Source organism: Equus przewalskii, chromosome 11 (genome assembly GCF_037783145.1).
Source record: "Equus przewalskii isolate Varuska chromosome 11, EquPr2, whole genome shotgun sequence".
Taxonomy (NCBI): Eukaryota; Metazoa; Chordata; class Mammalia; order Perissodactyla; family Equidae; genus Equus; species Equus przewalskii.
This window is the reverse complement of record NC_091841.1, coordinates 11,626,336-11,651,221: the sequence shown is the minus strand read 5'-3', so window position 1 is coordinate 11,651,221 and position 24,886 is coordinate 11,626,336. Positions and strand designations below refer to the sequence as shown.

Genomic DNA, 24,886 nt, shown 5'->3' with positions numbered 1-24,886 from the left:
CAGGTCTCTCCTCTGCTTAAATTCAGCACTCAGAATAAAATGGAGCCTGCAGGGTCTGGGGGCTGCCCACCTCTCCTACCTCACCCTAGACCTCTCACCCCTCATGCGCCTGCCCCCTCTACCCTTCTTTCCCGGAAGGTCAAGTTCTCATTTCAGGGCCTCTGCACACATCAGACCTTCCACCTGGAATGCTCCCTCCTAGGTTCCCTCATCACTCAGCTAATTTCCTTTGGTCTTTTGGGCCTTTTTTTTTTTTTTTTTTTTTTGGTGAGCAAGATTGGCCCTGAGCGAATATCTATTGCCAATCATCCTCTTTTTTCTCGAGGAAGATTATCGCTGAGCCAACATCTGTGCCAGTGTTCCTCTATTTTCTATGTGGGATGCCACCACAGTGTGGCTTGATGAGCGATGTGTAGGTCTGTGCCTGGGATGTGAACCTGTGAACCCTGGGCCGCCAACGCGGAGCCTACGAGCTTAACTACTACACCACTAGGCCAGTCCCTTTTGGGCATTTTTGGGTAGGCAAGCTTCAACTTCCTGAGACAGTCTTCTCTGACCCTCCCCCAATTGAAATTATGCTCCTCCAATTATTTCTCTCATAGCCTACATATTTTTTCCTTTAAAACACTTGTCACAATTGGTAATGTATTCAAACCTTTATTAGATTTTAGTGGAAAACTCCATGAAGTCAGGAACCCTGTCTGGTTTGTGTGCACAGTGGACCAGGCACCCGCCATGGTGTCTGGCATAGTGGGTGTTCCCTGAAAGTCAGCTACTCTGATGAGTCCTCCAGCAGCGCTCCTCTGTCACCAATACAGAGGCCCCCCGTGGACTTCGGGAAGCACCCGCATGAACCAGGGCAGCCTTCCTGAGCAGAACCCTCCCCCGACCTACCGAGCTGAAATGTGGACTATGCAGTGGCAACTCTGGTATCTTCCAAAGAATCTGCCCGGGGCAAATTCCTGACCCTGGAAAAGCTTTCCCTATCCGCCCCACTCTGAAACCTGCTACGCATTTTCGCTCTAATGCCATCCATCTGATGCTCTTCCTACATTCTAACCCAGAAACAGCTTCCCCCGCTGAGGTTAACCCCTCTCCCTAACTCAGACCAGTTTTTCCACCTGGGATTTCTTGAGATCTTAAAAACATAGCTGTTGAATCAGAATACTTTACTCAGCGGCCCGTCAGGAATGCTGGGGCAATGTCCAGAGGCCGCGGAGAAAGACACAGCAGCCTGCGGAGGAGACAAACCCTGCCTGCTCTAATCTACCCTCTGCAGGGAGCCAGAGTTATCTTTTAAAAGGATAAATCTAATCTAGTCCCTCGCATTCACGCTTCTCACTGCCTCCAGGAGAGAGTCCAAACTCCTTAGCCGACCAGCCCATCTTCCCAGCCTCATCTTCCATCTGCTTCCACCCCATCCTGAACTCAATATTCCAGATACTCTAGACCGGAACTATCCAATACAGTTCCCACTACCCGCATGTGGCTGTTAATTTTTTAATTAATTAAAATAAATTAAAAATTCAGTTCCTCAGTCACACTAGCCGCATTTCAAGTGCTCAAAAGCCACATATGCCTAGTGGCTACCGTATGGGACAGTGCAGCTACAGAATACTTCCATCATTGAAGAAAATTCTATCAGACAGCACTGTTTTAGACAATGAGACCCACTCACCATCTTTTAAAAAACTTTAGACAATTTACACATAAGTACGTTCTCTATAATTTTCTACCATTACAAAACTCTCCTTTACCAATTCTACACCTCTCCCGAGAGATAATCACCAGAATCAGTTGGGTGTGTATTCACTCTCTCTGAATATTTTGTGTGGCCTGCACTTTGCTTTTTTCATTCAACAGTGTCTTGCAGGTCTTCACATAAGAACACATCTCCGTCTACCTTGTGCTTTTCTTTTTTTTAACATTTTATTTTTCCTTTTTCCTCCCCAAAGCCGCCCCGGTAAATAGTTGCATATTTTTAGTTATGGGTCCTTCTAGCTGTGGCATGTGGGATGCCGCCTCAGCATGGCCTGACGAGCAGTGCCATGTCCGTGCCCAGGATCCGAACTGGCGAAAGCCTGGACCACCAAAGTGGAGTGTGCGAACTTAACCATCCGGCCACGGGGCTGGCCCCTACCTCGTGCTTTAATGTTGTAGAGTAATCCATAGCATGATGAACTTTAGGTTATTCAACCATGGCGCTCTTGATGGACATTTGTTTCCAGTTTTCCCTTATGGCAAACAACACTATTTGCAACCTTCTTTGTACCTTTTTCTGCACTGGGATGCATGTTTGTCTAGGATGGATACCAAGAAGTGGAATTGCTGGGTCACTAAGTCATATGCTAACATCTCTGGGGCTTGGCACACCCTGGTGCTCCTGCCAAGAATGGCTCTCCACATGACTCATTCCTGCTCATCAAGACCAATCAAGTGTCATCGCCTGGTGAAGGGTGGTCTCTCGGCCTCTGTTTTCCCCTAATACCTCATAGCCACATTGTATCCTGTACGCTTAGGGCTCTGCCTTAGTTATCTTTGTCTTCCCAACACCCAGCGTAGGGCTTACCATCGAGCAAAAATCCAAATGTTTTCTTGACTGGATGAATGAATGCATAAGTAAATAAACAAACGAAGGCACAGTGGTTAGGACATTCCAGAAGCTCAAGGTGAGTGAGTCTGTGAGTGTTGTGAGCTTGGGATTTGGATCTGTCTGCCACCTGGTGCCCCGGGCCAAGCCGCCTCTCTAGGTTTCTGTCCATCCAGTTCTCTGACCTCGGGCATCTCATCCTGAACTCTGTTCGAGTTGGGTACCGTACCACACTGACAGAGCCTTGTGAGTGTGTACGGGCTCTGGCTGTAGAGCATAGAAATTGGCTTTCCAAGAGCAGCCCTGTCTCCTTTCACCTTTCAAGTGGCTCAGTATGCTCTGGGTTTTCGTTTATTTTTCCTCCCTCCAGTAACTTAGGGGCAATTAAGATCAGCTGCTATCTGCTTCCAGCTTTGAACCCAAAGGAAACCAGATGTTTCCACTCGGTATCCCCTTCTCCTTGTGTTCTGATGAGCAGCCCTGTTCTCTGAGTCTCTCCATGGCCTGCTTCCCCAGGTCCCAGAGCCTGGCTCGCAGCCTTTACTTTTAATGGGGTTTTAATAGGTGCCTCCTGTAATTAATTTCATTCTTGTGTTTTCACACTTTCTGTCTAGGTGCCTAAAGGCCCCCAGGCACTAGGTGGGATGTTAACTGATTTTAAATAATGTAAAACACTGTGGCTGTCATTAGACATTACCCCACCACTTCTCATTTGCAGCTGTTTAGCAATCATTCATTAGCTGGGGAACAAGGCTCATTTGGGAGGTCAGCCGGGCCACCTGTCATGTTTCATAGAGGTAGATACAGAGACATGGAGAAAAAGGACTTGTCCAAGCCCCAACAAAGAGTGGGTGTTGAAACTGGTTCCGGAAACCGTCTCCTGCTGGGTACACACCCTGTGAACGCCACCGCAAGGATCCACTACGCAGGGATGATTCGCGTGCGTCTTGGGTGCCCACGGGCAGTTTCACCCTCCCACTAGGACCGCGGAGCATGTCAGCCCGCAGCAGCTAATATTACCACCTGAAATTATCCCCATTCATTCTCTTCAGGCCCCTTTTTCATTTTATGAGCGGATTTAGCTGCCTAAACAACGCGTCCGTGACTTCTCCCGGATTTAGAAACAACCCAATTTTGCTATTTTTAAAGCTGGCGTTTCAAAATCCGCGCACAAGTACTCACACTCCTCAGGGAGTTGGGGGTGGATGTAGGGGGTGGGAACGAAGAGTACGTGCTGGAGAGAAAGCAGCGTGGCCCTTGGCCTCCCAGAGCGCCGCGGCATCCCCCTGGGGGCGCACTCCCCGGAGCGCGAGGGGGGCTCTCCAAACCGGAGCGAATTTGCGCCATCTGGACCCTCGGAGCGCTCTGTGCGTCGGACCCAGCCGACCTGCGCCGCCTCTCGCCTCTCGTGCCAGGCGGAGGGCACGGCCGCTGGGTCACCCGGCCCAGGAGCGAGCGGGAGGGGCGGGGAAGCCAAGCAGGTGGCGATTAGGTCAGCCTAGGAACATTCTTGGACCGCTCCAGTGGATATAAATAACAGACGGGCAGGCTCCGAAAAATCCCTGGGGTGGGGGTAAGGGGATGAATGAGAAGGGATTTATGAAGGGTGGGGGTGGGATCTTGGCAATCTGGAAAAATCTACTAAAGCTGGTGACTGACAAAGCGGGTGGTGGGGAGAAGAGATTTAAGAATGAATCGTGGGACAAAAGCTGGGAATAACACGGGGGGGGGTGGAGCTCGTGGCTTTTTGCCCCCCCCCCCACCACCGCATGTCTGACCCAGTCCTCAGAAAGCGCCCCCAGATTGGCAGGCAGGGCTCGGCAGAGAGAGGGCACGGCTTTGGAGTGCGGGTCCTGCCCGACTACAAATCTTGTGCAAGCTGCTGAAGGTCTCCGAGCCTCAGTTTCCGCATCTGTACAATGGGAATCCTAATGCTTACAAAGGGGTGGTGGTGAGCCTCGCCGGAGCTACCTTCTAAGAAAGCTGTGCTCAGCAAAAACATGTAGGGCAGTGTAGCCCCCGAAGCGGCCCCCCAAGGGGTGCCCGTGCAGGCCCGATCCCTTCCCGCTTCCACCGGTCTCCCAGGCTCTGCAAAGGCCGGGGAGGGGCAAAGCCGAAATCTGACTCCTTCTAGCGGCGAGGCGCCACCCTTGGGAGTCGGCCCTGGCGCTTCTCAGGCGAGAGCCGAGACCCCACGGCCTGCGCCCCGGGAGCCGCCGGTGGCCGCGATGCCCGCGGTCCCTGCGCCCTCGCCGCCCGCCGGTGGGGTTGGGGCCGCGGTGCGAGGAGAGGGCGGGGCGGGGGGCCGGGCTTCCCGGGGGAGGGCCCGGCGCGCTCCGGGAGGCGGTGGCCCCGGCCCGGGAACGGCAGGACTCGGGCCGGAGCGTGGCCGGACCCCCGCCCGCCAAGGCGCGCAGGGAGGACGCGGTGAGTGCTGCCCCGGGGCGGGGGGGACCGCGGGGAAGGGGCGGCAGGACCCGTGGCTGGAGCGCGCCCTCTCCTCCTCCCGCTCCTGAAGTTTGCGACGGGACCGACTCCCACCCCGGGAGCCCCAGGCCACCCCGCTCTGCGTGATGTCGGGAAGAGCTGCAGCCGAGCCGAGGGGGCGTCTCCTGTGCGGCGCCGCGCACCCCGCAATTTCCCAGGCCGGCCGGGGGCAGGGGGACGTCGGGGCTGGAGAGCCACCCCAGCTCCTGGGGCGCCTCAAAGGCCCCAAGCCGCCCTGGGGCCCCAGAAGGGGCCTCGCTCCCCGGCGATCTCTTGCCCTGTGCAAAGAGCCCCAATTCCTGGGGCGCTGCCCCGGGCCACCATCGGCAGTCCCCGGCCGGCCTGGCCCAGGCAGGGTGCACCCCCTCCCCTCAGCGGTGATCGGCTGGCCCCACCCCCGCCGAGACCAAATTCAACAAGTTTGGCCAAGAAGTCCTAGAGCCTCCATGGCTAGGCCTGGCCCGGCCGCTCCGCGTGGGCTCCACGGCCGAGCTGGGCAGCGCCGGGCCGGCAAGCGGGGCCGGTCGAAGGGCGCCGTCCATGAGGGCTGAGGCCCCAGACGGGCAGCCCCTGGCCTCCGAGGTTTGGTGTGCGTCATCGGGGAGCAGGCACCTCAGCCGGCAGGTCGGGTTTCCAAAAGTGCCCCTTTGTTATGACCCTCCCTGGCCCTGCCTCCTCCCCTTCCCCCGCGCCACCCCTTCCCCCAGCCTCGGCCGCCCTGGCTGCTGGTTCCAGCCGCTCTAGCCTAGGTGCCCCTCTCTGGACCAGTCCCCTGCACCCTCCTGTGCCTTCAAAGCCCAAGCTGCGGGCAGACCGGGAGGGGCTGCTGGGAGAAGAGGCCCCTGGGCGCAGCCTGTGACTCAGGACCGAGGATGGGCAGGGCAGGATGGCAATGCTCCCTCCCAGGGGCATGCCCCCAGCTTCTGGGAAGGGTGGGGACTAGTGTGGGCGCCGATACCTACCAGCTTCAGGTGGGGAGAGTGGTTCTTCCCTGAACCCCGGGACTCCCTACCTTGGCCCAGGCAGCTATGAGGAGACCGTGCCAAACCCCAGTGGACTCCTCAGGGCCCCGTAGGTGCTGGCTCTCTGGGCTGGAGCATTCATTATCTGCTTTCTGAGCTCCTGCTTGTGGCGGAGTGTGTTCTGGGGACCGATCTGGGTCTCTGCTGAAGTCAGGAAGCCCAGGGTGCTGGCCCTCCTCACCAGGGGCCCAGGCGCAAGGCCACCCCCACAGCTCGATCAAGCCCGGGCTCTGGGGCCTGGCTGTGCCTGGGGCTTGGGCTTGTGTTTGCTCTGGGAGGCCGGAGGGAGCAGTGCCAGCCCTGCACACACAGCCCGCTCTGTTCTGGGGCCAGAGAGAGGGAAGGGTGGGGGGCAGCTCTCCCGGGAGCCGGAGCATGGAGCTGGAGCAGGCAGGGGGCCCAGGCCCCTGGATGCCTGACTGGGACAGCTCCAAAGGGCCTGTGATTTACAGCTGCAGCTCTGTTTCTCTCCATCTGGTTGGCAGTCCTTTCTGGGCAAATGGGAAGCAAGGTGAAGCACTGAGGGCCCTGGTGGGGCCAGCTGCTCTGCCCTCTCCTGCTTGTGCCTGGCCACCTCCATTGCAGGCCCGAGCTCTCCCTCCTGTTGGCTCAGGGGTGGAAGTTCCCTCAGGCTGAGCTTGCTCACAGCTGCCGTAGCCAGGGGGTTTCCTGGTCTTCAGGTGAATGTCACTTGTTTTTTCATTCAACTACTAACTCCAGTGTCTGGAGAAACGCAAACTGGACCCCCAGGAAGTCTCTGTCAATGCCTGGGGACCATTCCTGTCCTGTCAGTCACAACCCAGTGGGATATATACCCTGACTGAGGGGTCACAAGGGGCTGTGGGAATGAGGATGGAGGAATGGGGGGTGACCGTGGAGAAGATGCCTCAATTTGAGTTTTGAAGGATGGGTAGAGGTCTGTGATGGAGCTCTGCTTTAGGGGCAGTGGACACAGACTCTGTCCTCCTGGGCCTGACAGTGTCCCTTGGGCTTGCTCAGAGAGGAAGCGATTTCCTTCTAGGGGCTTGAGTCCATGCTAGGGACAGCTGAGACCCTGCCTGGAGGCAGAGGGGAGCGGCCACATGCCACTGTGTCCTCTAGCCCCTGGGTGGTGGCTCTGCGGTTGGAATCTGCCTTGCTCTTCTCTGCGATTCTGGAGAACACTCTTATAACTGGCCGATCACCTGTCTGACTCCCCCATGCTGCCCTGGAGTCTGGGCTTTGTGAGGGCGGGGCTGGGTTGCTCATTACCCACAGCGCCCAATGGGACCTCAGTGGATGCCGTGGGACAGGATGAGTGTCTCCTTGTCACTCTTGGGCCCATCACATACTTGGTCATTGCTGGGTTGGGTCTTACCTCAGCCCTAGCACAGAAGCAGACCAGGAGGCGGGATTTCCATCTTTAGAGGGAGCTGAGGCTCCCTTGGGAGAGGACAGTAAAATGCACTTGCTCAAGCTTCTTGGCCAAGGGAAGACTCAGGCCTCCTGGCTTCCAGTCTGCTCTTCCCAGCACAGGGAGCTCTGGGGTGTGGCTGGGTGCAGGCTGACTTGGCCTGGTCTGGCAGAGGGTCGCCTTGTTGTTGAAGGAAAGGCCACAGGGCCCCGGCTTGGGCAGGCGTCCTCTTCTCTCATCTGCAGTTGGGGGAGTGGGGCCCTCTGCCCACCACCCACCCCCGCCTGCCATCTAATCCCCAGCTGGATCGTGTGACCCGCCTGGCATTCTCCTGGCTGGAATCTGGCTCTTCTGACAGCAGTTGCTATATCGGGGGAGCTGGGCACCGCCCTGGCCTCACCAGGCCCCCGCCCTCACCCCCTCCTTTGCTCTTGTTAGCTTCAAGCAGACTCACAGTGGCAGCTCTGAGAGGTGGACGGCCAGGTCCCTGAACTGATCTCTAGGCCCCCAGGTATGTGGGGTGAAGTGGAGGGGAAGGGCAGACCCCGGTGAGAGGAGGAGCTTGGAAACTGCCATGCTCGCCCCTCTCCTGGCCCTTCCTGGGGACTTCCAGACCCCTGCCTGCTAAGTCATAGCTCTGACGTTTAGTTCCTTGGGTGGTGGGGACGGTAGTGCGGGCAAAGCCCAGGGGTAGGAGAGGGTCTTTTCCTGTCCCCCAAAGCGTCTGTTGGCTTCCCTGCTTACCCCTCTGCCCTTCCCAGGCCCAATCCGCCACCATTCCGTGCTGCGGGGACACCATGGCACCAGAGGAAGACGCTGGAGGGGAGGCCCTGGAAGGCAGTTTCTGGGAGGTGAGCAGCTGGGTCCCCGCTTTGGGGGTGGCTCTGAAGTGCCCACCCCACTCTGGGAACAGCCACCTGTCCAGAGGAGGAGTCTCGCTGTCAGCCCCAGGCCTCAAGGGAGCTTCTCCAGGGTGACGCCATCCTTCTTGTGTATGTCCCAGGCTGGCAACTACAGGCGCACGGTGCAGCGGGTGGAGGATGGGCATCGGCTATGCGGGGACCTGGTCAGCTGCTTCCAGGAGCGTGCCCGCATCGAGAAGGCCTATGCCCAGCAGCTGGCCGACTGGGCCCGCAAGTGGAGGGGTGCCGTGGAGAAGGGTGAGCCCGCGCTTGGGTCTAGCCAGGAGCAGAGAGCCGCCGGGGGTGGGAGGACCAGGCACAGCAGTTTCTTTTTGCACATCTGGTCGCCTTCCCTTTAAAGAGAGAAGATCCTCCTGGTTATTCTCATCGCCATCCTGTTAGAGTTTGCAAAGTATGGTCATGAGTTATTTTGGTATTTCTAACAACGCTTTGATGGTGATGGTCCTGTTCTACCCATTCTCTAGAGGAGAATCCGGAAGTTCAGAGAGGCTAAGTGACTGGTCTGAAGTCACACAGCTAGGGGGAGCTGAAGCCCAGTCCTTTTGACTCGGGCACTTGGGATCTTTCCAACCTAACAAGCTGCCTTCCTGGAGGACAGACACTGGCTCTTCCCCTGGAGGCAACAGAGTGTAGTGGTTTATGCCGTAGACGTGGGTTCGAATCTCAGATCCACTTGTAGCTGTAATGCTTTGGGTAATTCACTTCACTTCTCTGGGTCTCCGTTTCTTCGCTTGTGAAATGTTGATCATGACACTGTCTTCACAGTGGGGTATAAGGTGAGGATCCAGTGAGATCTCGTATGTTAGGGCACAGAGTCGGTGTTCAATCAGTAGGAGCTGACATCGTCCCCCGTCTGTGCCTGGCACCCAGAGCAGCACCCACTGAGGGGGGCGAGCTTGTTTCCAGGGGCATCCCTGGCCTGCCCCCAGCCCCGTGCCTCCCTGCAGGCCCTCAGTATGGCACACTGGAGAAGGCCTGGCACGCCTTCTTCACTGCGGCCGAGCGGCTGAGCGTGTTGCACCTCGAGGTTCGGGAGAAGCTGCAGGGGCAGGACAGCGAGCGGGTGCGCGCCTGGCAGCGGGGTGCCTTCCACCGGCCTGTGCTGGGTGGCTTCCGAGAGAGCCGGGCTGCCGAGGATGGCTTCCGCAAGGCCCAGAAGCCCTGGCTAAAGAGGCTGAAGGAGGTGAGCCTGGGAGAGATGGGCCTCAGAGGCAGGCCCCTTCCTGGGGCTGCAGGGGGCTGCAGGGGGCTGCAGCGGGCCAGGGTGTGGTGTGCAGGGTCCAGAGTTGTCCCCATGTGCGCCAGGTTGAGGCCTCCAAGAAGAGCTACCACGCAGCCCGGAAGGAGGAGAAGACTGCCCAGACTCGGGAGAGTCACGCGAAGGCAGACAGTGCCGTCTCCCAGGAGCAGCTGCGCAAGCTGCAGGAGCGTGTGGAACGCTGCACCAAGGAGGCCGAGAAGGTACAGGCTGCAGGACTGGCCAGCCCAGCTCAGGGCTCCTGAGGGCCTTTTCCAGTCCCCGGCACTCTTTTTTTTTTTTTGGTGAGGAACATTGGCCCTGAGCTAACATCTGTTGCTGATTTTCCCTTTTGCTTGAGGAAGACTGTCGCTGAGCTCACATCTGTGCCAATCTTCCTCTATTTTATGTGGGAGGCTGCCACAGCGGTGCTAGGTCCTGGCCTGGGATCTGAACCTGCAAACCCCGGGCCACCGAAGCAGAGCACATGAACTTAACCACTACACCACCGGGCTGCTCCAGCACTCTTATTACTCTAATCCCCACCTGCCACGCTCTCTCTACCTTATCCAGGAACCTGAGCGAAGATGATGCTTTACCCGAGGAAAGAAATGGTGCCATTTCAGGCATTGGGATAATTTTAGCAGTTGACACCTTCCCAGCTCCTTTCCTTTCACAGTGTACCACCTGCGACAAGTTCTCTCGTTGCCTGCTCGGCCAGAGCGCCCTTTCCTCCAGCTCTGTGTTTCTAAATCCTCCCGTCCTCTGAGCTGCTGGTCCATTTCCACCTCCTCCCTGAAGCCTTTTCTGATTTCTCCCCACAGGTGGACTTCATCTCACTCTCCACTCATCAGACTTTTTTTTTTTTAAAGATTTTATTTTTCCTTTTTCTCCCCAAAGCCCCCCAGTACATAGTTGTATATTTTTAGTTGTGAGTCCTTCATAGTTGTGGCACGTGGGATGCCACCTCAGCGTGGCCTGATGAGCAGTGCCATGTCCACACCCAGGATCTGAACTAGCGAAACCCTGGGCCGCTGAAGCAGAGTGTGCGAACTTAACCACTCGGCCACAGGGCCGGCCCCCTAAACTCATCAGACTCACATTATATTTTTTAATTTTTATTTTATTTTTACCTTTTTTTTAAGGAAGATTAGCCCTGAGCTAACATGTGCCGCCAATCCTCCTCTTTTTGCTGAGGAAGACTGGCCCTGAGCTCACATCCATGCTCATCTTCCTCTACTTTATATGTAGGACGCCTGCCACAGCATGGCTTCCAAGCGGTGCCATGTCCGCACCCGGGATCCAAACCGGTGAACCCCGGGCTGCTGAAGTGGAACGTGCATACTTAACTGCTGTGCCACCCGGCTGGCCCCTCATCAGACTCTTAAAGCTGCTGTGTCCGAATGTCACTCCCCTTATTAGGCTGCTGGGGTCCTTGGGGGCAGGAGCCCGGTTTTAGGACGACTTGCCCCTGGTGCCTAGCTCAAGGTCTAGCCCACGGTGGTTCCCAGGAAATACTAGTGGAATCCTGAGCGGAAGAAGGTCTTGTCCTCACCAGGCCTCCTCCTCGCCCACTCAGGTGAAAACCCAGTATGAGCAGACGTTGGCAGAGCTGCATCGCTACACCCCGCGCTACATGGAGGACATGGAGCAGGCATTCGAGAGCTGCCAGGCCGCTGAGCGCCAGCGGCTTCTCTTCTTCAAGGATATGCTGCTCACCTTCCATCAGCACCTCGACCTCTCCAGCAGCGAGAAGTATGGCCTGCAGAGTGGGCATGGAGGTGGGGGGTGACGCTGGGGGGGTCATCCTCCATCTTTCCTGGGTTCTGGCTGGGCTGAATGAGATTGAGGGGTGCAGGGGCCCAGGGCTTCCCAGCCTGAGGGTTGTGCCTTGGGCCACAGGTTCCAAGAACTCCACCGTGACCTGCATCAGAGCATCGAGGCAGCCAGTGACGAAGAGGATCTGCGCTGGTGGCGTAGCACGCATGGGCCGGGGATGGCCATGAACTGGCCACAGTTTGAGGTACGTGTTCCCAGCTGGCTGGGGCTGGGAGGGGGGTGGGCTCCCACTGGGCTCAGCCTGGACTCAGGAGGGAGGCTAGGCTAGGGCTTGGGATCAGGTGAGTGAAGGCCGTCTGGATGACCCTGGCTGCCACCACTGCCTGCAGCCCAGCCTGACCCTAAGCACTGTTCCCACAGGAGTGGTCCTTGGACACACAGAGGACAATCAGCCGGAAGGAGAAGGGTGGCCGGAGCCCTGATGAAGTTACTCTGACTAGCATCGTGGCCACAAGAGATGGCGCTGTGCCCCCACCCCAGTCCCTGGGGTCCCCAGGGTGAGAGCCAGGAGCCTGGCTGTGGGAAGGAAAACAGCTCTGCCCCCTGGCCTCCTTTCTGCTGTCTCCTCCCCTTCATTCCCGTCACACCTGAAGTGGGTTGAAAATTTGGGCCCGAGACCTTAGGACCCACTTAGCAGTTGTAATGATACCAGTTTTCATGGTGGTTTAGATTTTCCAGGTGTTTCCCACGTTCCCTCTCATCTACTGCTCGTGTGAGCGCTGTGTGGCAGGAAGTACACCTGAGTCCACAGGCATGCATGGCAGAGTCAGACTAGAATCTTCCACTTCTTCCCCACCTGCCGTCTCCCGGGGTTCCTCCAGGGGGTGAGCCCTTGGCCCTGAGTCCTAGGCCCAGTCGCTCAAGGTGTTCCTTGTGCCTTGAGCCTGCTGCCTGTCTCCCCCTCCAGTGGTGGGCAGGAGGAGGAGTGGTCAGATGAGGAGAGCTCCCGGAAGGCTGCCACTGGGGTGCGGGTGCGGGCCCTCTACGACTACGCTGGCCAGGAAGCTGATGAGCTGAGCTTCCGAGCAGGTACCGTGGCACCCCTTTCCTGTTCCTTCCCAGACTTCAGCCTGCCCACCCCCTTTATTAGCCTGAACAGGGATGTGAAAGAGGGAAGCCAGATACCGCTTCTCACGGGCCAGTTCTCTGACTCTTAAGGCTGCTCTGGGTCCAGTCCTCGGGCATCAGAGTCAGAGCGTCTGCCTGCCTCTCAAAGTCACCAGCTGGGGCCTGAGCGCTGCCTTCAGGGTCTGGGCTGGAGTGGCTTGCTGACTTTGACCTCCCTCTGCTTGAGCCACGTCTCTTCTCCTAGCTCGGCTCCCGTACTATCCCCTGCCCCTCAGTCCTTGACCCAATTGCAGGAACAGGGGCCAGGCCAGGGCGATTGGCAGTGACCAATTCCCCTTCCCCCAGGGGAGGAGCTGCTGAAGATGAGCGAGGAAGACGAGCAGGGCTGGTGCCAAGGCCAGTTACAGAGTGGCCGTATTGGCCTGTATCCTGCCAATTACGTGGAGTGTGTGGGGGCCTGACCTGCCCTCACAGCCCTTCAGCCACGTTTTTCCACCCTGAGTCAGAGCCCAGCTTCTTCTGGACAGCCGGACCTGAGGGCCCTGAACCATCGTGCTGCTGCTGCCCCTCTGTCCCCCAGGAGGGAGGAAGTCCTGGGACCCAGGGAGGGGAGGGGCCTGCGTCTAGGAAGGGACTGGTAGGGAAGAGCCAACAGAGTCCAGGCTGAGGGGAGATCAGGAGGTGACAGAAGGGCTCAGGGGTGCCTGAGCCTCCCCAGGAGCCTTTGGGTCTCCCCAGGAGCCATGGACGCAGTTCCTGGTCTCTTGTGTTTTGGGGCTCCTAGGGGGTCTTGGGGTGAGTGTAGTTCTGGACTAGCAACATCCTCTTGTGGCTTGTTCTAGTGTGTATTAAACTTGGGGGGAAAAAAGCGCCGTCAGGCTTGTGTGCGTCTTTTTTGATACTCCACCCATACCAGCCTCCAGAGGGCATCTGGAGAGAGGCACCGAGCGAGGGGAGGTCCCTGGGCCTAGAGTTATGCGGGCGGGGGTTGGGCAAGGTTTGCCGGCTTGTACCTGCCCTGCAACTTCAGGACCCTAACCTGGGGGGAAGGGACTCGAGATCAGGCTTGGCGTAAACCGGCCAAGGCTGGAGGCTGGGTGCCGAGTTCTGAGCTGGGCGGGAACCCGGGGAGTCTGCCTTCCCGTTCAGGTCGGTGGGACCATGAGTGCTTGGTAGGACTGTTAATCATTACTCATCCACCGGGAACCGGCTCCAGCTCAAGCCCGAGTCCCCGAAGTCACAGCCCGCGCCTCCTGGGAGATGGCTCCCCCTTCTGGGGTTAGCAGGGGGTTCGGGCAGCGCTCCGGCGAGGTTTGGACCAGCCCGCGAGCCGTCGCTCCGCGCCTGCTGCGGGTTGGCTCCGCCCTGGCTGCGGATTGGCCCCGGCCTGGTGCAGCGTTGATTCGGGCGACCAATGCAGAGCCGAGGCTGCTGACGTCACTGTTGCCCCGCTGGCCGCTCATTGGTGCAGATCGGACAGATTCCCCCACCCCTCGGCTGGCAAGGGCACTGCTGAGACCAACCAGGTTACTTCGCCTTCCCGGGCGCGGATTGGCCCGTGACGGGACCTGTTGGTCGCACTGGTGTCTGGGAAGGAGAGAAAATGGCGGCGGAGCCGAGCAAGACCGAAATCCAGACTCTTTTTAAAAGGCTTCGCGCAATTCCGACCAACAAGGTGCGGGAACGGGAGGCGCGCGGGGTGTGCGCCGGCCGAGAGGGTCTCTCCGGGGCCTGGCCCTCCCGGGGCCTGAGGGAGGGAGAGCGGCGGACGCGGGCTGCTTTCCTGGGGTGTCAGCACCCGGCCTCGGCTCGGGGCCCCTGACCGTCGCTCCTCTCCTCCTCCGCCTAGGCCTGCTTTGACTGTGGCGCCAAGAATCCAAGCTGGGCCAGCATCACGTACGGCGTTTTCCTGTGCATTGACTGCTCTGGGGTGCACCGCTCCCTGGGCGTCCATCTCAGCTTCATCAGGTGGGGGCCCCGTGCGGCTGCTGGGCTGCCCCCGGCCGGCCGGGGCTGTGTGCTCAGCACGGGAGAGCGGCTGCCTCGGCTGGGACCGCCCTGAATTCGGCATGCGAAACCTCCCGGCCCGGGGTCTGCGGCCGCCCGCGGGAGGGAACCGCCTGTGCGAGCCCCTTGCCACAGGGGCGGTTCGTCTCCGCGCCTGGGTTAAAACTCCCTTTTTTCTTGGCGGTCAAACTCGACACTCCAAGCGTTAGTTTCGGGGAAAACTTAGTTGCATTGACCTTGTTGTTGCTGATACATCCGTCGATACGTCGGAAGCGAGACTGGCTGTCGTTAATGGGGAAGCCAAGTCCAAGCTTGAGCGCCTGAGAATTCGACCTCCTTTCGGATCTGGGAAATAATTAGTAGCCTTTTGAGTAGATGAGTGGAGAGCAAAGCTTCATAGACAGGGTCGAGTGGAGGGGTGGTGGCTGATTAATGTTTCCTGGGCGCCTATTGCAGCCCGAGGCCAAATGACAGGTGTGGGTCTGCCAGGGACGCGTCCCCTGGTATCTGCTGGTGGGTGACACGCAGCCCTTGCAGGTCCACAGAGTTGGATTCCAACTGGAGCTGGTTCCAGCTGAGGTGTATGCAGGTCGGCGGGAACGCCAATGCGGTAAGGCTCCTTACCATCCTCCGGCCCCCATTTTCTGCCTGGGCACTAACTTTACAGTGACTTCCGGCGAGGCCCTCTCAGTTTCTCTGTTCACAGGGTTCTCTGGTCTATACCAACACTGCGCTACTCTCTAAACTTGGAAATTGGTCGTTGTTCTTCTCAAAGGGGCTTCAGATTAAGGCTAAACGGGACACATGTTCTCTGGGAAAGGCTAAGGAAGTTGGGGCCTCCACAGTCCTCCAGGTCTTCAGGCCTGGATGAAGGATGGGCACAGTGGGGACGGCGTGCTGTGCTCAGGCGGGGTCCAGTGAGGGCTGGGTTCAGCCAGCCAGCTCAGAGGGTGGGAAGCTGCGTTCTTCACAGGAATTTCTGAGGAGCTTTACTTCTGTGAAAAACTGGTATCAGTAGAGCGTATCATCCTGTCTGCATACTGACCGGGCTATTATAAGGGGGTGCTTCTTTTGCTCTGGGGAGATCACCTAGAGCTTGCTCGCCTCTCCTCTTTGCTCTCCAGACAGCTTTCTTCCGCCAACATGGATGCACAGCGAGTGATGCCAACACCAAATATAACAGCCGAGCTGCCCAGATGTACCGGGAAAAGATCCGGCAGCTGGGGAGCGCGGCCCTGGCTAGGCATGGCACTGATGTAGGTGCCTGTTCCCTGGGCTGGGTAGCGGGGTGGGTGGGGATCTTCAGAGCCCTGGGTTTCAAGGCTGTCTTCTCCCTCCCAGCTTTGGATAGACAATATGACTAGTGCTTCCGGTCACTCCCCAGAGAAGAAGGACTCTGATTTCTTCACAGAACACACTCAGGTGAGTGCCCACAGGAATGTTGCCCACTGTCGTTCCTGACAGGTGGGTTACTTACCAAGGCCAAGGCCTTCTGTGATCACGGGTGTGGATTCCATTCGCCTTGGTGTGATACCTCAGACGGCATGTCTGGGGTCCATAGCTGGGTAGGTGCAGGTGTTTCCCTCTCCCATGAGTGGGGCTGCAATGTGGCCCTCCTTAGGAATGGACCCTATAAACCGGGGTGTTAGGGAGGAGGAGAAGTTTCGTGAAGGCTCAAGAGGTGTCAGGAATGCCAAACAACTTTTCCTGGGTTCCTGGGCGCTGTGTTTGGGGACGATGAAAGGATCCCCTCCCCAGCAACCCAGCCCTGCGAGGCTCCCCCCTGCTGGCACTGGGGGCTGTAGGCAGACTCTCTGTCTCACTGCCTGCTCCTCCACTTAGCCACCATCATGGAAAGGCCAAATCACTTAGCCTGTCAAAACCTCAGCCGCTAAAGTGGAGAGGTATCTACCTCGTTGAGTTTGTTGTGATAATTAAACGTGTTTATGTGTGAAAAGCCCTGTGACTTGTGTCTGGCACATGGTATGTGCCCAGTAGCGGTTAGTTGTTAGTAAACTAGGGGAATGGGCTCTGGCTCTAAGTAGATAGTGGAGGTAGCTGCTAGTTTCCTGCTTTTTTCTTCCATGGTGAATAGCAACTATAATTTTACTCACTAATCTCTAGTCTCCTTTCCTCATGGGCTTGGAGTAGGGCTTTGTTTCCACACGGTACTTGTAGGGGCTCGTGCTCCTTGCCACCAGGAGTGACTCACTGAGGCTTCTGTGATCTGGCCTCCTTTTCAGCCCCCTGCCTGGAATGCACCAGCCACTGACCCAGCAGAGACCCAGCAGCCAGCTCCGGCAGAGAGCAGTGGCCTGGCACGTGAGTTCTTCCTGGATTCCAACCAAGTGCCCTGGTCCTCAGGGCTGGGAAGGGGACACCTGGCCATGGGAATAGGAGCGGGACATCTCCTCTATCCCTGGGGGGGCTGGGATTCTTTTCAATCCCTTGGAGGAAGTGGTAGGCATTCCTTTTGTCTTTCGGTGGCCTCAGGAAGCTGAGGAAAGCAAGTGCCCCTACTCTTGTTCCATCATTTCCTTTGAGGGGAGGTCAGAGGAGGCTTTGAACTCTACATCTAATTCCCACCATTGTGTGCATAGAGCCGGAGCACGGCCCCAACACGGATCTGCTTGGCACCTCACCCAAAGCCTCTCTGGGTCAGTATGCCTGCTGGCAGGTGAGGGGTGTCTGGGAGAGGGTGGGCCTCAAGGACTGTTTTTAGATCTGCTGCTGCCTGGTCAGTGGACTGAGGCCCCAGGAGACCGAGCATCTGACCTTTCTGGAGTGGGGACTGGCGTTGAATTCGTGGCTGCAACGTCAACTGCCAGGACGTTAGAGCCAGGCCCTTTGAATTGGTGAACCTGGATGCGGTGGTGCAAGGCCTGGGGTCTGCCTCCAGGGGTGGGGCTGGGCCTAGCCAAAGGGTGGTGAGGCCAGCATGAGACTGGACACCTCACCCTGGGGTCTGAGGCAGGATTGGCCTGTGTGGTCCATTTCATGAGATGGAGGGACAGCTCTGAGCTGTTCGTGGCTGGAGGTGACGTTGCCCTTTCTCAGCCAGTCCCTGTCCTGTCTTTCAGGTCTTTTCTACTCTTAGTGTTCTTCAGACTTGCTTCAGGGTGAACAATCCATTTGTTGACTTTCGTTTGTTCTGATGACCCTTGGGGGTTGGGGCAGGAAGCCAGCAGAATGACTGTCGAACTGAGCCCATGAGAAGGCTGGCATGGCTTGGTCTAAAGTGGGGCTCTGTAGAGGCCTCTGAGATAACTTGGGCCTCTGGGCTTAGGAGCTATATGGAGGCTCTGGCCTGGGCCCCTTGTTAGCCACAAGTCTGTTTCTCTCCAGAGTCCATGTATCTGTCACCTAAAGGGGCCCTTCCTGCCAGAGGTAATCAACAGCCGCTTGGGGAGCTCAGGCTCTTGCACGCCAGCTCCCTGCTTTAGGAGCTGAGGCTGGTGTTTGGCATCTGCTCCCTGCCTGGCAACCTTCCTGTTGGTTCAGGGACTTTGACCGTCTGGCACGTCAGGTCTAGGTTCTCAGTCTGTTGGGAGTCAGTAGCCTCCCCTGACCTTGTCTGACTTGGACTGTCCCTGATGCCATCGGTTGGAACTGGTGGTGGCAGCTTTGCCTTCCCCTGCTTGAAGCTCTTCTTCTTAGAAGTTCTTGCCAAGAAGCTGCATGGTGTGGATTGAGCTGCTGCCTCTGACCTCCCTTTGTCTTCACTCGTGCCCCGCCCTCTTTCTCACACAGAACTGAAAACCTCCCTCATTGGCAAGAAGAAGCCAGCAGCAGCTAAGAAAGGGGTAGGTGGGAGAGGCAGGATGGTAGAGTGGTTGGGAGCTGAAGTCCCACTGCCGGCACTCACCCCTCGACCCTACCGCTTCCTGGCTCTCTGACTTTGACGGAGGTACTTAACTTCTCCGAGTTTACCTCTGAAGGGCCGTCAAGATGCCTGTCTTCAAGGGGCTCCTGGGAGCAGTCAGTGAGATCGTGTGCATTGAGTGCTCGGCACGTACTGCGCCTGGTCAGCGTTAGCTGCTGTCCTCAGGCCCTGAGGCCTCTGCTGGGGTTGTGTGGGCCATGTCATGCCCTCCAGCAGGAGCGCTGTCCTCCCTCGACCATGCTCACTGGGTGCCTGTTTTTTACCCTCAACTTTAAGAAGAATCCCTTTCCTTGTGGGTGTGGTTAGAGTACCCATACCTGGGAGGGGACGGAGGACATTGTGGTTGGCAAGGCCTCTGTCATGTGCTTCTCCTCCCAGCTGGGTGCTAAGAAAGGCCTCGGGGCCCAGAAGGTGAGCAGCCAGAGCTTCAGCGAGATTGAGCGACAGGCCCAGGTGGCAGAGAAGCTCCGTGAGCAGCAGGTGGCTGATGCCAAGAAGCAGGCCGAGGAGTCCATGTGAGTGTTTGCCGGAGGGGCCCCGGCTCATGAGGGGTTGGGTGGGCAAGTAGGACAGGTCAGACTGGGTGCCGGCTCTGACACGTTTGTTCCCTCCAAGGGTTGCCTCCATGCGTCTAGCCTACCAGGAGCTGCAAATTGACCGGAAGAAGGAGGAGAAGAAGCTACAGAATCTGGAAGGGAAGAAGCGAGAGCAGGCAGAGAGGCTGGGCATGGGCTTGGTATCCCGAAGGTGAGGCTCAGCTCTGGGGTGTGGCCAGGCAGTGCGATTGTCTTTTGGGAACCATTGCAGGTTCTGCCCAGCAGTTTGGGGTTGCAGGCTGAGGCTTCCTCAGAGGCTGAATAGATGGCTTTGCTTGTTGTCTTAAAGTGCCCGGTACAGTGCTTAGCACATAGGAGGTCTGTGCTCCCTAAGTATTTGTTGAGTGAATGAAACATAGGATCAGGTGCCTTTCAGTATATCTAAGAGACCAGGGAGGTGCTTCCTCAGGGGGGTGCTGACGGCGCTTGGAGTCCTGTGACAGGTTCTCATTTCTCCTGACCTCCCTGGGAATTGCAGGGCTTTTAGCATCCCTAATCCCTGTCCGCTAAATGCCATTTGTGCTGCCAGACACGGTAATGCTTGGAAATACCCCCAGGCATTCAAACGTCCTTTGGTTGGGTGGTATCCTTCCTGTTTCAGGACCATTTTCTTAAAAAACCACAAACGGGCTGCAAACCAGTTGTTGTGGACATTTTGTTAGCTCTACCCCAAGTTAACTTCTAGAGATTTTTGATCTCTCTCAAAAATTGGCATATCTGACAGTGCCAGGCTCAGCAGTCCTGGCTACCGTTAGCTTGTGCTGAGTGGCGCACTCTTCCATTGGTGTTATGTACTTAAACACGACAGTCCTGTGCAGGAGGTGGGGTTACTCCTTTCCAAAGATGAGAAAATTGAGACTCGGCAATTAAGCAACTTGTCTGAAGCCCGCAAATCTAGTAACTGGCACAACTAGGTCTTGAATGTAGAACTATTTGATTCCAAATTCAGTATGTTTGGCCATTAATCCCTGCTTCTCTGGAAGAAGATGAGGCTGGGTCTTTCTACATAATCTTTCAGACCATGTGCCCGTTGGATTTAGGTTCTTCCCTTTCAGTCTGTGTATTACTTGTAACCCTCAGCTAATTGAACATGAAACATAATATTTCAATCCCGAAAAGGACGTTAGGTCTCCTTTCCGTCCCTGTTTTGGTCCCAGGAATTACTGGGTTAAAGGGTATGAACAATTTTTCAGCTGTTTTTTTCTTTTTTGTAGTACAGTAGAATCTTTTACTTAAATGCAGCCCACCCTATTTAAAGCTCTGTTGCAAAATATTCACTCCTTGGGGTTCTGGCAGCTAAAAGCTATAGATATTTTTAAATGTATTTATTTAAATAAAATTAGTCCTTAAAATGCCCCTGTGGAGCATGATACGGGAGGAAAGAGAGGCCTCGAGAGGTGGTCCTGCGGGCCCAACTCAAGGCCTCTTCTCATTGGGAACCAGACAGCAGATACAGGCCTTAGTGCAGAAAACCAGGCTCTGTGCTTTTTTTTTTTTTTTTTAAGTTGGGGAATGGGATAATTAAGAACCTACCCTTTGATGCCGTTAGCCTCCTTTCCCTGGTTGTGGGCATTTTTCGTCTTCCTTTCTGTGTGTATGTAGCCATCTTCGTGAAGGATGTGGCTCATAGGGCAGCAAGGCCAGCAGTTGTTTTCCAGGACAGAGCACCACCACTGGGTGCACGTTACTGTTAAACTTACAGCAGGCAAACGGTCATTTGCCAGGGAAACACTACTTTGAGAAAACAAAGCTGATGTGCAGACACTTGAGGGCGCGCTCTCCAGTTCAGCACAGTTGCCAGCGCTCCCTGCTGGGTCTGGCCCAGCCTTGGGCATGGGTGGGGGTGGAAGGCTCTGGGTGGCGCCCAGGGAAGGAGAAGCCAGGTCTATGCCAACAGCTGGGCATCTTCTCCTGGGTGACACTAACGCTCACCGGCGCTCCCGTGGCCTGGCTGTGCTTTCCTCCATAGCTCTGTCTCCCACTCGGTGCTGTCTGAAATGCAGGTGATCGAGCAGGAAACCCCGGTGACTGCAAAGTCCTCCCGCTCGCAGCTGGATTTGTTTGACGATGTTGGTACTTTTGCCTCTGGACCCCCAAAGTAAGGTTATTGTTGGGGTGCACACTTTGGCTACCACGTTCCTCATCAAGCTTCTCTGAGCCAGTGTACTGTCTCCCTAGGTACAAGGACAACCCCTTTTCCTTGGGGGAAAGTTTTGGTTCCCGCTGGGATACAGATGCCTCCTGGGGTATGGACAGGATGGAGGAGAAGGAGCCAGAAGTGACCATCTCAAGCATCCGGCCTATCTCAGAAAGGTGGAGTGGTCTAGGGCAGCACTGTCCAGTAGAACTTTCTGTGATGCTGGAAATGTTCTGGATCTGCACTGTCCCATGTGGGAGCCACTAAGTATGTGGCTCCTGAGCCCTTAAACTGGCTAGTGCAACCAAGGAACTGAATTGTTAATGTCATTTTAATAAATTTAAATAGCCACGTGTTGCTAGTGGCTGCCGGATTAGACAGCACAGGGATCGGGCTTTGGCTCAGCTGTGCTTCCTCAGCACAGAAGGCCTAGGAGCTGCTTTTGCTCAAGGTCCATTTCTCTGGCAGGAGGGGCCTGATTTTATGTGTCAGTTCTGACCTCCTAAGGGATATGGGTCTCTGGCTCCTATCTTATTTATTTTTTAAAAAGCTTGTTTCACGTTAATCTGGGCAATGTGTAATTGATAGGTTATTTGCAAATAATCCATTTGTAAAATGAGGACTTAAGTAATGACTTCACAGGGCTGTTCTAAGGATTAAATGAATGAAACTATAAAACACACCTAGCCCAGTGTCTGTGCGTATCAGTGCCAGGTAAGAGTGAACATATGCCTTTTCATCCACACTGGGTTGCTTTTGAGAGTAAAAGGGGGTACTATTAATTACACCAGGAGAGTAGGTATAAACCCACGCAAACCGAGACATGTGGTCACCCTAATGTTAGGCCAGTCATAACTAGGAATAGAGTAGCAGGAGTGATATCATCACATCCTGGACCTTGGTGAGGCAGTAGTGGTTTGGGGCAGAAGTCTAGGCCCCTCCAAACCGTATGTCCACACTGCCTAGTGGAGTTGACAGAGCTCTCTACCTCGGCTTCACTGTGGAGGAGGGAGGGGCCTCATCCGGGGGAGAGGGCCCCTGAGTCCCAGAGCCATAGTCAGATGGGGCCACTGGTGGTCTTTTTTGGCCTCAGATAGTAATGGGAAGGGTCAGAGATGTCCCACATCTACCCTGCAGAGTCACAAACCGGAGGGAAGCAGAAAGCCGGAGCTCAGGCCTTGAGTCCAGTGAAGCGCGTCAGAAATTTGCAGGAGCCAAAGCCATCTCATCTGACATGTTCTTTGGGCGGGAGGTGGATGCCGAGGTAAGCAGAGTTGTCCACCCTGAGCCTGGAGGCCGCAGGCAGAAGCAGGAGCTTCCTCCCTGCTGCTCCGCTGGGCTGCAGCACCAGGGTGTCTGGGCCTGTGTGAGTTCTTGGGTCATGGGCCACAAGATCCCACCCTTGCCTTTTCTTCATCCCAGTATGAAGCCAGGTCTCGGCTACAGCAGCTCTCAGGCAGCAGCGCCATCAGCTCTTCAGACCTTTTTGGGGACGTGGATGGAGCTCATGGAGCAGGTAGGGCCCCAGTGGTGTGGCTGACACCAGGCAAGACCTGTGAGCAGAGGTGGAAGGCCCTGAGGACTGGGAAGGGCTCCCTGCAGGGCTCTGGGTCAGCCCTCCCCTTGCTTTGACAGGTAGCGTATCTCTGGGGAACGTGCTCCCCACGGCTGACATTGCCCAGTTTAAGCAGGGTGTCAAGTCTGTGGCTGGGAAGATGGCTGTGCTGGCCAACGGTGTGATGAATTCTTTACAGGTGAGGCTGGGGCTGCTTGCCCTGGGGTGGGAGGGCCTTAGGAGCAGTGCTTGGAGGTTGGCCTTCTCCACCTCATCCAGACACTGCTGTGGGGAGCCCCTCAGCCTGAGAGCATGTACTTTCCTGGAGGGGCAGCTTTCTTCCTCTGAGCTTGGCACCAGGGCGGGCCTCTCCCTAGGATGATGCCACGTCTGCACTGATTTTCCCCTAGTCTGTCACCTGTACTGCTCTTTCTCCTCCCTCCCCAGTTTCGGTGATTCAGGCGGGGCTTCCCCCTTGGGATCTGGCCACAACCCCTTTCCTAGGTCACAATAAAACAGGAAACAGTCTGCCATGGTGAGACTGGTGCCGGATTCCCCGGCCCGAGTACCCCAGTACCGTGGGCTGTGTTGCGGGGAGGGTGCACATGCTGGGAAGCTGCTGCGACTTAGAGACTGACTTTGTGGTTTTCTCCCCCATCCCTAGGATCGCTATGGTTCCTACTGATCCAGGCTTCATGGCTCAGGCCTATGGTGGTGACAGCAGCAAAACCCCATGACTCCCAGCCCAGGGATGCTTGCCTTGTGGAAGCTGGGGAGGCATTATTACTTTGTATGTGTGGTGTGTGAGTGGGGTGGCCTTTGAGGATCTCGGGTGAGGGGAACCGGTGGTACCAGCCCTCGACCTCTGCCTGTAGATGGAGCCCTTTATTCACCGCCCCCCGCCTCACTGTGTGCTAGATTATTGTCCTTTCAGTTCTGCCCCCAAAGCTGCTGCTCACTTGTCCTGCCACACTGGGAGTGAGGGGTGGGCGTTCCTCAGGATAGCTTATTCTGAGTCCAGCCCTTCCCCAAGTAGGGAAGGTCAAAAGTGCAAGGCTTTTTTGCCAGCTCTAGGATCCTTCCAGATCATCTGGGGGTTTGGGCCCCATTCTCTGGAACCAGTGGGGGCATCTAGAAAGAGTTCTGCTGTAGACCAGCCCCCAGGGGAGGGAGGCTCTGGACTTGCTGCTGCTGTTGCTGCTCCAGTGGCCTCTTCTGGGCACCAGGAGAGGGCAGGGGAGGGGAAGGGCCTTACTAAGGGTAGAAACTTGATGTGGCACCTAAAGGTTTCATTTGGGACCAGCCTGGAGGCCCACGTGATCTTCCGTGTCATCACCCCTTTTTACAGTGATCACTTGGAGGATTACTTCTCCTCCTGGGTGTCCGGAGTCCTTCCATACCATCCATTGTGGCCCGCAGGACCCTCTGTCCCTTCTTCCCCTGCTTGGTGGGTCTCATCTGCCCTGTGCCCTGCTCTGGATGCTGTGAGCGTCATGCTGGCCAAGGAAGCAGAGGACATGAGGGACAGAAGCAGGCTCCTGGGGCTCAGCTTTCTTCCTCTGCATCATCCTGGGCTTAGAGGGGCCTGGACAGCACCCACCAGTGAGAGCTTGAGGCGCCTACAGAGCTGCAGGCCTGCCCCTGGCCACTGGGCCATGCACTGTGTCATCCTTGGTGCCATCTTTCCCTGCCGTGCTGGCAGTCTGGGCTCAGCCCACCCCCTGTGGGTTGATGGTTGGGCTCCCAAGCAACACAAACCACTCTTCCCCCAACCCCCTCCCCCAAAGGGACGTGACTTTCTTTCTGGACTGTTTGTATTGAAACAAAGTGGTGTCAAATAAAGCCCCGATGGGGCCCTGGGCCCCTGTTGGTCTGAGTGAAGTAGTGTCCTCTCTGGATCCTGCCTCCCTGCCCAGTGCAGGCCCCTCGCCTCACTCTCTGGGCTCCCACCGATACGGGGAGGGTGTCGGTGCCGAAGCTGAGGGCACTCTCTCCGGGGCCTCCAACTTGTCTCTTCTGTGAAAGCCAAAGGTGCCTGGCTCCTGGGCCCTGTGCTGCCGCGAGGTCCGGTGCAGCCTCGACCTTACCACCCTGTTGCACGCGGAGGAAAGAGCTGGTGTTAGTTGGCCCTTTAACATCCTCTGAGCCA

The 24,886-nt window shown here is 56.7% G+C and overlaps 3 protein-coding genes across 8 annotated transcripts in view; 2 read left to right on the top strand and 1 right to left on the bottom strand.

Annotated features, from left to right (window-relative positions):
* The first annotated feature begins 4,877 nt into the window (after positions 1–4,877).
* PACSIN3 (protein kinase C and casein kinase substrate in neurons 3) lies at positions 4,878–13,431 on the top strand. Of its 2 annotated transcripts, none has more exons than XM_008543164.2 (11): positions 4,878–5,017; positions 7,931–8,003; positions 8,254–8,343; positions 8,496–8,652; positions 9,363–9,598; positions 9,721–9,876; positions 11,232–11,407; positions 11,555–11,675; positions 11,852–11,988; positions 12,399–12,520; positions 12,905–13,431. In XM_008543164.2, exons 3-11 carry the CDS (start codon positions 8,290–8,292, stop codon positions 13,018–13,020), a joined length of 1,275 nt encoding a protein of 424 aa, XP_008541386.1. In that variant the 5' UTR covers positions 4,878–5,017; positions 7,931–8,003; positions 8,254–8,289; the 3' UTR covers positions 13,021–13,431. The 2 variants fall into 2 exon arrangements, with proteins under 2 accessions (XP_008541386.1, XP_070421195.1); XM_070565094.1 differs by lacking the exon at positions 4,878–5,017 and adding an exon at positions 5,037–5,701.
* Positions 13,405–24,618, top strand: ARFGAP2 (ARF GTPase activating protein 2). 4 transcript variants are annotated; one of them, XR_011524102.1, is made up of 17 exons: positions 13,432–14,234; positions 14,409–14,527; positions 15,104–15,176; positions 15,691–15,822; positions 15,908–15,988; positions 16,810–16,888; positions 17,167–17,223; positions 17,912–17,953; positions 18,317–18,369; positions 18,828–18,964; positions 19,065–19,196; positions 21,015–21,143; positions 21,224–21,449; positions 22,320–22,446; positions 22,605–22,698; positions 22,818–22,936; positions 23,402–24,618. XR_011524102.1 is itself a non-coding variant. In XM_008543168.2 (17 exons), exons 1-17 carry the CDS (start codon positions 14,163–14,165, stop codon positions 23,420–23,422), a joined length of 1,602 nt encoding a protein of 533 aa, XP_008541390.2. In that variant the 5' UTR covers positions 13,432–14,162; the 3' UTR covers positions 23,423–24,618. The 4 variants fall into 4 exon arrangements, 2 of the variants coding, with proteins under 2 accessions (XP_008541397.2, XP_008541390.2); XM_008543168.2 differs by having other exon boundaries at positions 21,224–21,358; XR_011524103.1 differs by lacking the exon at positions 17,912–17,953 and having other exon boundaries at positions 13,405–14,234.
* Positions 24,534–24,886, bottom strand: part of CSTPP1 (centriolar satellite-associated tubulin polyglutamylase complex regulator 1) — a 184,174-nt gene continuing 183,821 nt past the window's right edge. For both annotated transcript variants that reach the window (XM_008543231.2, XM_008543195.2), the window contains exon 9: positions 24,534–24,828. Coding sequence is in view for 1 of the 2 variants with exons in the window: in XM_008543195.2 (XP_008541417.1) it covers positions 24,669–24,828 (160 nt within the window). In the remaining variant the exon portion in view is untranslated. The remainder of the gene's footprint in view (positions 24,829–24,886) is intronic.

What these genes read in the sequence shown, in the direction of transcription:
- ARFGAP2 (XM_008543168.2), top strand. Translation starts at nt 14,163, where the DNA reads ATGGCGGCGGAGCCGAGCAAGACCGAAATCCAGACTCTTTTTAAAAGG. An exon ending in AAGCAGGCCGAGGAGTCCAT is followed by an intron (nt 18,965 to 19,064) that starts GTGAGTGTTTGC and finishes GTTCCCTCCAAG; the next exon opens with GGTTGCCTCCATGCGTCTAG. An exon ending in ATCCGGCCTATCTCAGAAAG is followed by an intron (nt 21,359 to 22,319) that starts GTGGAGTGGTCT and finishes TCTACCCTGCAG; the next exon opens with AGTCACAAACCGGAGGGAAG.
- PACSIN3 (XM_008543164.2), top strand. Translation starts at nt 8,290, where the DNA reads ATGGCACCAGAGGAAGACGCTGGAGGGGAGGCCCTGGAAGGCAGTTTC. An exon ending in GCACCAAGGAGGCCGAGAAG is followed by an intron (nt 9,877 to 11,231) that starts GTACAGGCTGCA and finishes TCGCCCACTCAG; the next exon opens with GTGAAAACCCAGTATGAGCA. An exon ending in TGAACTGGCCACAGTTTGAG is followed by an intron (nt 11,676 to 11,851) that starts GTACGTGTTCCC and finishes CTGTTCCCACAG; the next exon opens with GAGTGGTCCTTGGACACACA.